General features: G+C 28.0%; 3 protein-coding genes across 9 annotated transcripts; all 3 read right to left on the reverse strand.

Annotated features, from left to right (window-relative positions):
• Positions 1-190: 190 nt before the first annotated feature.
• Positions 191-3598, reverse strand: LOC113548657 (borealin-like). Of its 6 annotated transcripts, none has more exons than XM_026949652.1 (8): positions 3521-3595; positions 3362-3450; positions 2989-3171; positions 2802-2923; positions 2546-2663; positions 1908-2023; positions 685-879; positions 460-619 (listed from the first exon to the last, which is right to left on the reverse strand). In XM_026949652.1, the coding sequence occupies exons 3-8, from the start codon at positions 3113-3115 to the stop codon at positions 491-493; spliced, it is 807 nt and encodes a 268-aa protein (XP_026805453.1). In that variant the 5' UTR covers positions 3116-3171; positions 3362-3450; positions 3521-3595; the 3' UTR covers positions 460-490. The 6 variants fall into 6 exon arrangements, with proteins under 6 accessions (XP_026805455.1, XP_026805453.1, XP_026805452.1 ...); XM_026949651.1 differs by having other exon boundaries at positions 2989-3235; positions 3521-3594; XM_026949653.1 differs by lacking the exon at positions 3362-3450 and having other exon boundaries at positions 3521-3598.
• A 3018-nt stretch (positions 3599-6616) lies between these two features.
• On the reverse strand, positions 6617-8353 carry LOC113548477 (derlin-1). Of its 2 annotated transcripts, XM_026949370.1 has the most exons (7): positions 8172-8353; positions 7872-8024; positions 7651-7762; positions 7486-7577; positions 7269-7417; positions 7039-7149; positions 6776-6944 (listed from the first exon to the last, which is right to left on the reverse strand). In XM_026949370.1, the coding sequence occupies exons 2-7, from the start codon at positions 8022-8024 to the stop codon at positions 6776-6778; spliced, it is 786 nt and encodes a 261-aa protein (XP_026805171.1). In that variant the 5' UTR covers positions 8172-8353. The 2 variants fall into 2 exon arrangements, with proteins under 2 accessions (XP_026805172.1, XP_026805171.1); XM_026949371.1 differs by lacking the exon at positions 8172-8353 and having other exon boundaries at positions 6617-6944.
• Positions 8354-11203: 2850 nt separating this feature from the next.
• On the reverse strand, positions 11204-12759 carry LOC113547818 (death-associated protein 1). Its single transcript, XM_026948335.1, has 3 exons — positions 12372-12759; positions 12174-12279; positions 11204-11747 (listed from the first exon to the last, which is right to left on the reverse strand). Exons 1-3 carry the CDS (start codon positions 12412-12414, stop codon positions 11600-11602), a joined length of 297 nt encoding a protein of 98 aa, XP_026804136.1. The 5' UTR covers positions 12415-12759; the 3' UTR covers positions 11204-11599.
• Positions 12760-12863: the final 104 nt, after the last annotated feature.

Below are 12863 nucleotides of genomic sequence, written 5' to 3' on the forward strand. Positions count from 1 at the left end.
TTACTAAGTCCTTTTCAAACTACATTTTTTTAATTAATACAATTCTTACCTAAAACTACTACTACAATGAGCTAACTCAACCTAAAAAATACTATTTTTATATAACTTTGCAAGTGTATATAATCAAAAATACCTTTGCATAAAAAAAAAAAAAAAAATAAAACAAGAATAAGATTTAACATAAAAAATACACAGTACAGAAAATATGAAAGTGTGTTAGTAATAATATTACAAAACTTAAAATGTATCTTCACTTTACACTTCATTTGTGGTGAATTTGTTTTTTATATTTAACATTTGTTAGTAAACATCATCTTTTTTTTTTTACTTAGGGTAGGGAAAATTAATATATTAATAATTAAACTTAAATTAATATTAAAAACATTTACTAATATTAATATTAAAAATTGTAATTATTATAGTAATAACTACATTATATGTTTTCATCCTCTGTGTTTTTTCCAATATAATATATATTCTTACTAAGTACTCACAAACCTCTTCTATTCATTTTCAACAGCCCTTCAATGTTTCCTTTGAGAAGAAGTAACTCATTTTTAGTTTGTTCATCAAATGATATGTCCATAGTAGCACCAGCTCTAGGTAATATCGATAGAATCTAAAAAAAAATAAAAACTTTGTCTCAATTTCTAGGTCAAATATGTAGTTTTAAATTGTAATTACATTTCCATTGGCTAATGGTACACTGACTGTAGCCATATCATCCCTAGAAACAGACGATACCATGAGTGGACTTCCAGTCATTGAAAGTGCAACCTCTCCTTGGTTTGGACGTCGCATCATTGATATTGGTTCATGCATATTAACTTTTGGTGTAACTGTTGCTGAAGCAGGTACAGGTAGTCGATTAATTGGAGTCTGAAATAATTTTTTTTAATGAAATTTAAAAAATGAGTACATTATCTTATATAAAAAAAATACTAAGAAATCTGTCTAAATAAACATCCTAAGTTAAAAATTGCACCAATAGTCAATTGAATCAATACACAAAAATGGCTAATAATTTATACTGTGCTTTTTATAAATATGTTCTATAATATTACAGGTACTTCATTAAAATTAGTTATTGTGAAACATATTTAATTATTCAAAGTTCTCAGCCTAACTCAAGTATTAGCCCAATAATATTTTATTTGAAATTTAAAAACATGTCCTACTTGTATGTGTTGTTTCAATTATATTACCTAAACTAAAGTTTTTATACAGCAGTCCTAATTTTTTGTAATAGCTTTAATATTAGTGTATCAATCAATTATAAAACTTAAAGGTAAGAACATTGTTTGTATTTTATCATTTTTAATACTTTAGTTTTTAAGCGAATTATGAGCATTTTTAAATATTAATATTTTACATGTTCATAACAACAACATACAAAAACTAAAATATTGAAAAATCCAATGAGAAAGCATAGATAATGTTCAAAACTTTATAATAGTTCAAGGCTCTCTAATATTAAAGCTAACGACAGAAAATTGGAAAAGCTGAACATGTATTTTAGTATGTTATGTAGAGAGTAGTAAGATGAACACTTGTCAGTACAACATCTTTTTAAAATTGTCATAAAATAAAGTATTAAGAAAAATATTGAATTAACAATATAATTTTCTAAAATGTGATTATTTAATCAATTCTTTATACTAAACAAAATAAAAATAAAAATTAGCAATATTATTTTTACTATAATAAAAAAATTAATTCACAATAATAATGGAATAATGGGACATTATATGGGTAAAAGAAAAGTCAATTTTACCTATTCACAACTATTATATATCTTCTAAAAACCTTATACAAGGCTGCAAGAGTATTATACATTTTTAGATTCATCAAGACAACTTATATAAATAGGTATTTATCTAAATTAACTCTTTGTATATTATAATTACTTTAAATCTAGATTCCATTGTTTCTGCTAATAGTGGCTTATCATCACCATTGCGTGTAGCACTACGGTGTTTTGTTACTGTAGCAGAACCATTAGTCTTAGATGTAGAACTAGACGCTGAAAAAAATACAATTTATAGTTAAGTATTATAGTTTAAGACAAAATGTTTGATACTTATCTGCAAGTAATACATATGTTAAAACTCTGCTTCGTACTACAACTGCTAATTTATTTTTTAAAAAAAACATTCCTACTACTTTGTAGTACTTAAATTGTTAAACTGGAAGGCTCCATGAACATGGTTAAGGGTAATAATTTTCTTATTCAATGATATATTTATTGAACTGTTTCTACAATCATAGGCAGAGCCAGGGGGTATGCAAAGTATAAGTCTAACACAATATAGCATAATATTTTATCTCGTATTTTCTAATGACAATATATATGGATAGAACAAAAATACATGAAAACCACTTTATATCAATTCAATTCAGTGGTGTATTTACAAGAGAAGATTAAAATTAAATGTTAATAATATCTCCCCCTTTAAATAAATTTTTAACCAGCCACAGATTCGATTAGAAAAGGAATAATTAAAAACAAATTCTAAAGTATTTACAGTTCTAAATAAAAACTTACTACTTTTTTGTCTGGTAGTCCTATTTACTGTAGCTTTGGTAACTGGCCTTGAAGGACGTTCCACTTTTTTTTTAGTTCCACTGTCACTGTTAGATTTTATTGGATACTGCTTAAAAATCTGTAATAAAATTAAATGATGAATACCAACTTCTAAATAATATCATTGATTGTACTATATAGTTAAAATTCAATAAGTATCTAAGTTTAATATGTTCTACAATAAAATAGATTTGATTGATAATGTTATGAAACTCACAGTGTCATAGAGATTATTATTGAGTATATCACCCAAATTCATTTTTGTCATTAAAAATGAATTTTCGATTAAATTTCTTTGAGTATCAAAAATATCGTAAAAATAATCTTCAATATTTTGTTCTGAAAAACAAAAAACAAACATAAGTTAAACAAACAAACTTGATAAAAGGCATAATTTATATTACTTTCACAATCAAATTCAGTCAAAATTTCTTTCATATTTTTTGACTGGTTGGCCATCGTTGCATTCACAGCAGTCATGTTCATGTCGGCAGACGACCGCTTGACGGTTCTTCTCTTGGTACGTGGCATTTTAGATCAATGAATGGCAAAATTAATAATTATTTTGAGATTGAACTGTAATCACACTTTATGCAATAGAAATGATTAACAAACTGCTCACTCCGACGAACAATTGCAACACGAATTATTCTAGAATAACGCGAAATTGACACAAATTATAACCAAACTAGTGTGTGATAAGTGCAATATTAAAATTAAATATTAGGTTGTGACTTGTCAGCAGTGTTGCATTAATTTACTATGTTAATACTAAACCTGTAATCTTTGGTCGCGATATTATACAAGTTGAACTAGACGCTACAAAGATGGTCGGCGGTAAAGAAGGCACAATGCATTACTAATAACTACAACACAACGATTAGACTTAGACAACACTATTCAATATTCCTTAATCAGTATAAACTACAAACATACATTCGGCATTCAACAATGGTAATAATGACATTTTGAATTTTCATAATCAGGATTCAGAGCAACGGATCAACGGACTATCGTGCCATCTTCCGGCGAAATGCCACTGCGTAAATGACCGTTATACCAGACCATAAAAAATATTTTGGTCGCATAAGCGCTATCTAGATGAAACTATTTCTTTACGCGGTTATATTTTATTTAAAATAGATTTTATAAATATTCTATAAATAAATATGTAAAATATGTTTAATGTTTTATTGTGTAATAACCTGATTCCTGTGTCCTGTCAATCCTGAATATAAACATTATAATAAACATTTTTATAAATTGAGTGAGAAAAATGTGCTCTGTATAATTGTGTTTTATAGCCCTGGTCCAAATAATACTTGTAGATATTTTTATCCGTGGAATCATGAAAATGTTTAATGTATTTTATAGTTATATGCATATTAAAAAAGAACCTTGATCTGATAGGTAGTAGGTACCACCAATTTTCAAAGTCTATTAATAATTGTTTATAGGCGTACATAGGAGTATTTACAGGAGTGGTAGGGTGGGCACTGGCCCGCTTAGCGGACTGTGCCTTCAACAAAATCATGCCCATTGCCCAGATAAAATAAAAAATCGTACCCTGTGTGACACCCTATAGTACTTTGTACCTACCTGTAGATTTTGATTATTTGTTTTATATTTTGTAATTTTTTTATCTTGTAACATAAAAAATAAATGTTTCTTCATATCTAAAAAAAAATAGGTCTCACGATTTAAAAAATTGTTGTGCCCCTTCGGCTACCAAATTCTGAACACGTCTATGTAGGCGTACATAAAGTATGTATACTATATTTGAACAATATTATGTAAAAAATAATAATAGTATAATAAATTATCTAAATAATTCATTATTGTTTTTGTAATTCCATTGATTTTAGGGATATATGATTAATTCATTCAATGATTTATTGATAAATTTAAAATGTGTAAAACAGTAGTTACATAATATCATCTGATTTAAAAATGCATTTCTCTAATACTAAGATAAATAATTGAAAATGATTAACTTAAAATATCCATTTAATGTTTCAAATATAGAAACAGCAATAAGGAAATTTAAATATTTCTGTTGGTAGTCCAAAGGCAATAACCTTTTTCAGCTTTTAAATATCTAATCCATAAATATTAGAAACATAGGTAATATTTACCGTGTTATTTTTAGGTATTGAAGATAATAATACTTGACTAAATTCTAATGAAGTATGCCATCAGTTAGGCTGTATATGGATTATTTTCTCCTGACAGAAAAAGAAGATTAAATTGTAAACAATTATTTGGAAACTTTAGATTAAAGAAATTAAAAATAATTTCTGGTAAAATTACCAAAAATATATATCTCCAACACTTAACCTAATTTGAAGAAAAAGGCACTTTGTTGTTTACATAACTAAATGTTTACATATTTACTAAATTAGTGAAAATTAATTAATTGAGGTGTTTATCATGTACTCAAAACTTCAATTAATTTAATGCTTCACAGAATAAATTGAAGGAAATATCAACTGCTCCAATTATTATTTATTACTATAACCAAAGATTTGAACAAGCCACATAAAATATAGTACAAGAAATAATATGCAAATCAAACCTTATAAAAACACCAAAAAAAAATAAAATATTATGAAATTGGATACTTTTATGTATCATTTTTTAGATTCGGTAAGAATAGTAAATCTTTATACTAGAATCATTAAAAAGTAGAATACTAATTACAATTACTTCCTGGTTAGTTTTCATCAACTGTAAAAAATACATTATTTTTCCCGAAAACCATCTCCTGTTACTAAGTATTTACTTTACCAAACCAACTTAAAAGAGATGATGCTTTACGAATATAACTTTAAATTAGAATTGTGAGTCAAAATAAATACCTAATTTACTTAATATGAATTCAATGATTATGGGAGTTAAGATAAATTTGTCCTATAAGCCCGTTAACATTTATATAATCAAAATCTAAATCATCTCTTACATCTAAAATGAACTCAAGTATTGATACATAAATTTCATGTCTTCAATATTATTTTATATTTGCATAATGCTATAATATTGGTTCTATTATTAATTTTCAAGTATAGGCATTAAATATCTAAAAGATAGCTATATAGTTAGATAGACTAACTCAATTGTAAAATCACTAATGTATATTTTTGAAAAAAGAGTTTCTAACATTTTTATAAAAACTTAAAAAATGCAAAATGTTGTTATTAATTTTAAGAAACATACTAATTTAGTAAAAATCATGTATACTTTCTACCAGCATAATATTATTTATCAAAAATGTATTATGTGCATTTATAATATGTAATTTAATATTATTTTATTAATTTGACAAAAATGTGACAGTAATAGACTAATGGCTAATAAATAATAACATCATGATTCAGAACATAGTATTAAAAATTGTATTATCTAAATAAAAAATAAATAAATATTACTTGAACCCAACTTAAAAAGGTTTTTTGGATATAATAACACATTGAGCTATTATAGGTTATAATTAAATTTCATAATCAAATAGTATTTAAGTATAGATTAATTCCACAACCATAAATATTAAATAATCATAATAATCAAAAATATTTATAATTAATTTAAAGAATATATTAGATATCAATTTATATTTAAACTAAATGGCTCACATTATTAATGTTTATAATGAACATTTTGTTAAAAAAATATAAGATATATTCAAATAATTTATAACTGTAGTTTAATATACATTTTGTTAAATAGAATTAAATAACTGTATTACTAATGTATGGTAACAGATTACTCTTATTTAATTTTATTGATTATTAGATTATTTAGAAATTATTTTAAAAAATGTAACAATTAGTAGTTCATTCGACTTACAAATTTAATATCCCTATTCTCCAGATAAATATAACACACCAACGACTAAAACATACACTCAAAAGTTAAACATTACTTTAAAACTTTTTATGTTTGTATTTTGGTTAATTTTGATTCAAGATTTATGATTTAAATACTTATAAATCGTACTTAAATAGTTAAATAGGTCTTTTTAAATGATAACATTAATTTTCATATATATGTATTTAATAATAAATTATTCCTGTAAAATTTTACACAGGTCAGGACAATCACCTACTTAAATAAAACACAATATACATTTACTTAAATATTTGTAATAAATAAAATAAATGTTTAAAGTACAAAATATTGTTAATCAGACTTAGTTTATTGTTGTTGTCCGAGAACATAACCTCTGCCCCAATCGTGACGACGAAAGTTTAATCCACCCTCACCTTGTTGTTGGTTTCCTGCCGGTGGGGCTGCAGTTGGTGCTGCTCTAGTTGGTGGTTGACCAAAACCATGAACTGTTCTTTGATTAGGAAAAAATTTGTAACTAAAAGAACAATACACATGAGATTAAAAAAAAAATATATGGTTACTTCTCAAAATGTATCTTATTAACAATTAAGGTGATTAAGATCACTTACAATATTTGAGGTGTTTGTATAAGCTGTGGTCCGCCCATTTCTTGTGGGTATTTGAACATAAGGAAAAAATATATATGGCCCACAATAATACCGACTAATTCCTGAAGTCCTCTGAGAAATAAAATTAAACATTAGATATTTATTATTATTATAACTAAATAAAAAGTAATATAATATTCTAGATTATAATATTGTACTATTTATTTATTTTTTAGTAAAATTATATTTACCCTCCAGATATGATCAAGTTGAATCCAAATAATACCCATGGTAAATACATGGCTTTGAAACGGGTTCCAAACCAAAAACTAACAATTACATCTTTGTTTAGTTGGCACCACACATATAATATACTTAATACCATAGGATCCATAAGAACCTGTAAAATGATTTTGTTTAAATTAAATTTATTAATTTCAAAAATAAAATGCAAAATAAATGATTTACCGGTATATTTGCCAGGAGTCCAATAATGACACAACATATCCAATTAAATATAAGTAAGAAAAAGTAATCAGCAGGTCTTCCACTAAATGAGTCTAAATTCATATAAAAGTATATATTTAGAATCACATATCATATTAATAAAAATATAATGTATAAATTACTGACCCGTTTCCAATCTTATTGAATAACTATATAGAAAATAACAATTGACTAAGAAATGAAATCCATTTCCAGGTGATAATGGGTACATTAACAAAGCAGTAGCTGCTCTCCAAATCTATTTCACAAGAGTAATAAATATTAGTACAAAACAAAATTTAGATTTTCTCTACGCTGTAGAAAGAAACTGTCTAAAACCAATTAAAAATGGATCTTTAGTAACTTACCTCAAATTTTTTGATAAATGGTTCATAAAACAACATAAAGTTGAAAGGATTCAGAATGCCAAACCGCCCAGCCAAAGTCAAAATAGCAGTCAGAGCGAGCCATCGTTTGGTGAAATAAGGTATGGATGTAAACCAATCAGGAAGTTCGGCCATCTGTAAGCAAATAAAATAATCATAACAAATGGTAAATATTTATCGCGACTGTAACAATAATATTGTTGATGCTAAACAAAAAACACTTTTCATCGATCGAAGACCGAACATAACGAAACAATAATGCTAATTTATGTTATTTCTTACCACGTTATCGTGAGCGGCAGTGAATTAATCCTTAAGAGAAATTGATCCACTATAAAGTATTTAACATTATACTCGATCAGATTCTCGATAGAAATAATAATTGACGAATGGAACCACAACACTCAATACTAATAAATTACTATTTCAAATAATATCATTTATTAATGATTAATGAAAATGAACTACCTATAAAGAGTATTCGTTGATAATAAAAAGTGATAACGCAAAAAGAACACGTATGTATAACGTAAGTAATACAGTTGTTGCTCGTGTATTCACATTACACACCAATTTGCAAGTATATAGTTCTCGATAGTGAATACGGTAGTGGAAAAGTTCTCCCAAAATACTTTTGTTCTAATATACAATTCTCCCAATTCTGTAACTTAAACTTAGGATCATAGACCTATTAATAAAGTTAATAGGTCTATGCTAAGGATGATAATTTTTTGAAAGGCTGGAACGCCTGGAACTTTATGCGCTATGCCAACATCATAAATTAAGATAAATCTATTAATTCGTGGCCTATTGGCCTATCTTACATCCGGAATTCTCTGGCGCATTTTTCGCTCCATCATCTAGCTATATCAGCGATCCAATACCTATTTGTTGTCCTTTGTGGCTCATGGTCTCATACATTAAAAAGTAATTAAGAGCATAAAAAGTTCCCATTTTTCAATATTACAAAAAGAGGTATTATGCCATTGTGGTCATTAATATCCGGATTTCAATTATACTATTCAGTATTCGAATAATCGAAATATCCAAATCCGAACCATATAACGGATAAAATCCGAATATTTTAAATTTGTTGGTTAATTATTTGAAATTTATATATTTGTTATTTAATTTACATGTTTTAAACTGTGCTTTATTTAAGTCGGTAAGACTAAATTGAATAATAATTGTTTTGTTCAAAAATATTAGTAAAATTATATAATTTTATCTTATGCAATTATCTATTTATCGACGAGAATATTATATAATCGATTTTAATACGTTTTTGCAATGTAAATTTAACCTTATTTAAATGTGAAAATTTGAATTTTTAGGATAATTTAGATTTTAAATTTTGGATCTTCCAGATATTCATTAATCCGGATTTTTTACATCACATTATGGCACAACTATTAAGCAATATTGTTTTGTTACCTATAGGTATTTGTTAAATAGAATGATAAAAAAAAATATATTATATATTTTTTATTAGCTATATCAGTATTACCTAAAAGTTCTATTAATCAGCGTCTATCTTGATTCTTGGTTAGTTAGGTACAATATTATATTATTATAAGTTATAACCAGGGCTCAGGACTTAAAGCATTTGCTTATTTTTATGGATTGACTTAAAATGTAGCTGCAAGCAGAGTGCTATGGAAGTGTATGTTATGTTACAACACGTTCAATTATGAAATTTGAAAGGGCTTTTTTTATCAAATTTTTAAAAATATGCTTATTTCCAGTTTTTTTGATTATTTTTGCTTTTTTGACCAGTTTTTCTATTCTTTTCAGAAAATCTATAAACAATAAGGCAAAATGTCTCGATGCGAAGTTTGATTATTTTATAATATAAAGATTATAAATTATAGTATTATATTATTATAAACAATTTCACCTTATAGAATACGAAATAAACAGGCAACATGCAATCACGTGGATAAAATTTGATTTCAGACACAAAGTTGTACGCATTAGTGTTACTACTAAAATAATAATTATAAATCAAAATCATAAAACTAGTTATTACCTCTTACTAGGATACATCAAATACACGAGTTTCTAAAAATAATTTCACATTTTCTAAGTCGCATGTTAGTTGAACTAGTACTATTCTGTTACCAGGATTTTGGATAGGGGTAACACTTTTATTTTCGGTTAAAATGATATAATATGCAATGATTTAAAAAAAAATTAAAGGATCAACCCATACGGTAACATTATACTGATAGAAAAATGAATTACTTAAATTACTTATACATGTAATTTAAATATATAATAAAATATCTTTAGAAATAAAGACTGACAAATCGTCATCGCTCGGAATCGTTTTTCGAATGATTTAACACTTCCGATATCACATTTACGATTTACATACTCATTTATAGGGTACATTTGAAATCTACTAATTACTATACATAGCGAACTCAACTCACAGATTTTTAAATTATTTTATTTCGTCTAATAGTTTTATCCACAACCGATTTCTGGATTTTATATTTTTCTAATTTATTTGTATACATCAGGGGCGGTCAAACGGTCGATCGCAAATGATTTCAAAATCGTTCGTTAGAATTTATTTTTAGGCTACGCACACAAAAATTAATCATGGTGGTAGTTAACAACATTATCGATAAATGTTAAGTATAAAAACTTTTTTATGGAGGTCGAACCTCAAAAATGAATATATTTTTAGATCACGGCTAAAAAAAGTTTGGTCGCCCCTGGTATAAATAATATGACCAAGCTTCAGTTTTACGATTGTATTGTAGTTATGCATTTGTTTTCATAATATTATGAACATTTATATTTGAATATTATATAATAATAATACACACGGCGTAGCCGCTATGCCAGAACAACCACCTATAACACGCTACGTCATTACATTACAATTTATAATGTTCGTAAAATAATTATACTATAATATATTACCATCATTATTATACAACCGTAATAACGTTGAACATGACGATTAAAGATCGTACTTTCATCTTTTTTAATGTTTTGAGTCATTAGGGACTCACAAAATTTAAGTTGTTAGGTACCCACCGTTACAAATTTAGAATCATTGATCAATTCAGTCAGGGAATGACAAGGTTCGTCGTTTACTCGTTTCATGTTCCTATGGCTCGTGACCTGTTGAACGCCATTTTGTAGTATGGCGGCTGTCGCACATTTTTACTGTTTTTAATTTCGTCGAGATATTACAATAGTTTTCCTTTTTCCATCAACCGACAAAAAACCAATTAAATAGTAAGATAACTATAAAATATAACAACGAATTACAAAAAAAAAAAATACTTTATTCATAATAAAAATAAAATCAATCGATTTATTATCTGGATTTAATTATTTGAAACGTAATCGCAATCTGTATACAGCCCATTAATTTCCGAACACGACGCCAAATAAACATTCCAAAATGCAATAACGGTTATACATATATAAAAATAGATATAAAATAATATTATATTGTAATGGAATGGATAAGACGAGAAATGTCATAGGTAGGAGAAGATGAAAAATTATTATAATATAAATGCAAAAACTTATGGCCTTAACTTAAGCCTTATGGATAAAAATCGATTTAGTTTCGAATGTGCTTAGAGTTGTAATAATATTTAATAAAGATTAAGAATAATCCGGGAACACGTCGAACGACGTATAGCCCCGAACCCAGTCTTGTGTGCGTGTCGGCGCTGCGGAGTTCATTTGCGTGGCTGGTGGATGGTCGGCTTCGTGCTCGTGTGCTGTCTCATCTCATGGCTGGGCATCGGCTTGTCGTGAGTTTTCTGGACGGCCTGAGTTGGATAATCGTTGTGAGCGTGCACCGGCACCACAGACTGCTTGGGCGGACTGCAACGAGCATGGATAAAAATAACGAATAAGAAAACAAAGATAGCATGGACATCGAAAACAATTAATGACAACCCGACAAATATCGCGCAGAAAGTTTAATATTATTATAGGGTAAAATAGTAAAACCACGTGATTTTGTTAACATATTATACGTTGTTAATGGTTATTTTAAAGTTACGACGTAGACAAGTTTATTATTTAAGAAAAAAAATAAAAATATCTTAAACGTGTCCAAACACGCTTAACGCTTAACTGTTTGAAGAAGACAACTAAACAATCACAATATAATATGTAATAGCACTCATAAGACTGCAATCGTAAAAGACGTAAATAGATTAGTAGGTATTATAACAAATTATCTTTTAGTCTCTGTTTTTTTTTTTTTACTCTTTCCGACCAAAAATTTATCACCACGGTATTTACCTTGTCGAGACTTTCAACACCGAGTTGGCTTCATCGGCGGCGGAGTTCTTGTCGACGTTCGGATTGATGTTCTTGTGCTGCACGATGCGCATGCCGCCGGCTTTTACTGCGAAGAATATCAAAAACGGAATTTATGAAAACGCATGAAACGAGAGACGGGACGGGACACGTGGACGGGAAGCGTTCTATAATAATTACCTGCTTGGGCATGTCCGGCTTTGAGTTTGGATTCGTCTTCCATGGCGACAAAAAATTAGTGATGTTCAGCAGTAACAATTTACGGACAATTATTGTCGGGGACTGAACAACGCGGACAAAGTGATGGCGTGTACTATTCGAGTATTTAACGCGGTCGAAAATTAAGTGATGACTGGTGAACGTGCAGATTATCGAACAGTGTGTGCGAATGGCAATGTACTGAGTTACTGGTGGAAACGGACTGACGGAGTGACGGGGACCCGGACGTCAAAGCAATCGCAATGGTCGATGGCAGCAACAACGCAATAATAACAACAACAAACAACTTGACAACAATAATATAGTACAATAATTTGTTATGTACCGGGTAGACGTGATCGAGGTCGTGTTGGTGTTGTTCACTGCAGTTGTGTCGCGTCGCGTTGTGTTTAGTTTTAGTGTTTACTTTTTCAGGCATGCCTGCCGGACTGCTGCAGCTGATCAAGCCGACAG

Source organism: Rhopalosiphum maidis, chromosome 4 (genome assembly GCF_003676215.2).
Source record: "Rhopalosiphum maidis isolate BTI-1 chromosome 4, ASM367621v3, whole genome shotgun sequence".
NCBI lineage: Eukaryota > Metazoa > Arthropoda > Insecta > Hemiptera > Aphididae > Rhopalosiphum > Rhopalosiphum maidis.

Coding starts and splice junctions, on each gene's coding strand:
- LOC113548657 (XM_026949654.1), bottom strand. CDS start 3,115: ATGCCACGTACCAAGAGAAGAACCGTCAAGCGGTCGTCTGCCGACATG. Junction 2,924..2,988: donor GACTGAATTTGATTGTGAAA/GTAATATAAATT, acceptor TTTGTTTTTCAG/AACAAAATATTGAAGATTAT. Junction 2,024..2,545: donor GACTACCAGACAAAAAAGTA/GTAAGTTTTTAT, acceptor TATTTTTTTCAG/CGTCTAGTTCTACATCTAAG.
- LOC113547818 (XM_026948335.1), bottom strand. CDS start 12,414: ATGGAAGACGAATCCAAACTCAAAGCCGGACATGCCCAAGCAG. Junction 12,280..12,371: donor AGCCGGACATGCCCAAGCAG/GTAATTATTATA, acceptor TATTCTTCGCAG/TAAAAGCCGGCGGCATGCGC. Junction 11,748..12,173: donor GTGTTGAAAGTCTCGACAAG/GTAAATACCGTG, acceptor TGCTCGTTGCAG/TCCGCCCAAGCAGTCTGTGG.
- LOC113548477 (XM_026949371.1), bottom strand. CDS start 8,024: ATGGCCGAACTTCCTGATTGGTTTACATCCATACCTTATTTCACCAAA. Junction 7,578..7,650: donor TTCAATAAGATTGGAAACGG/GTCAGTAATTTA, acceptor ATATGAATTTAG/ACTCATTTAGTGGAAGACCT. Junction 7,150..7,268: donor AACTTGATCATATCTGGAGG/GTAAATATAATT, acceptor TTTATTTCTCAG/AGGACTTCAGGAATTAGTCG.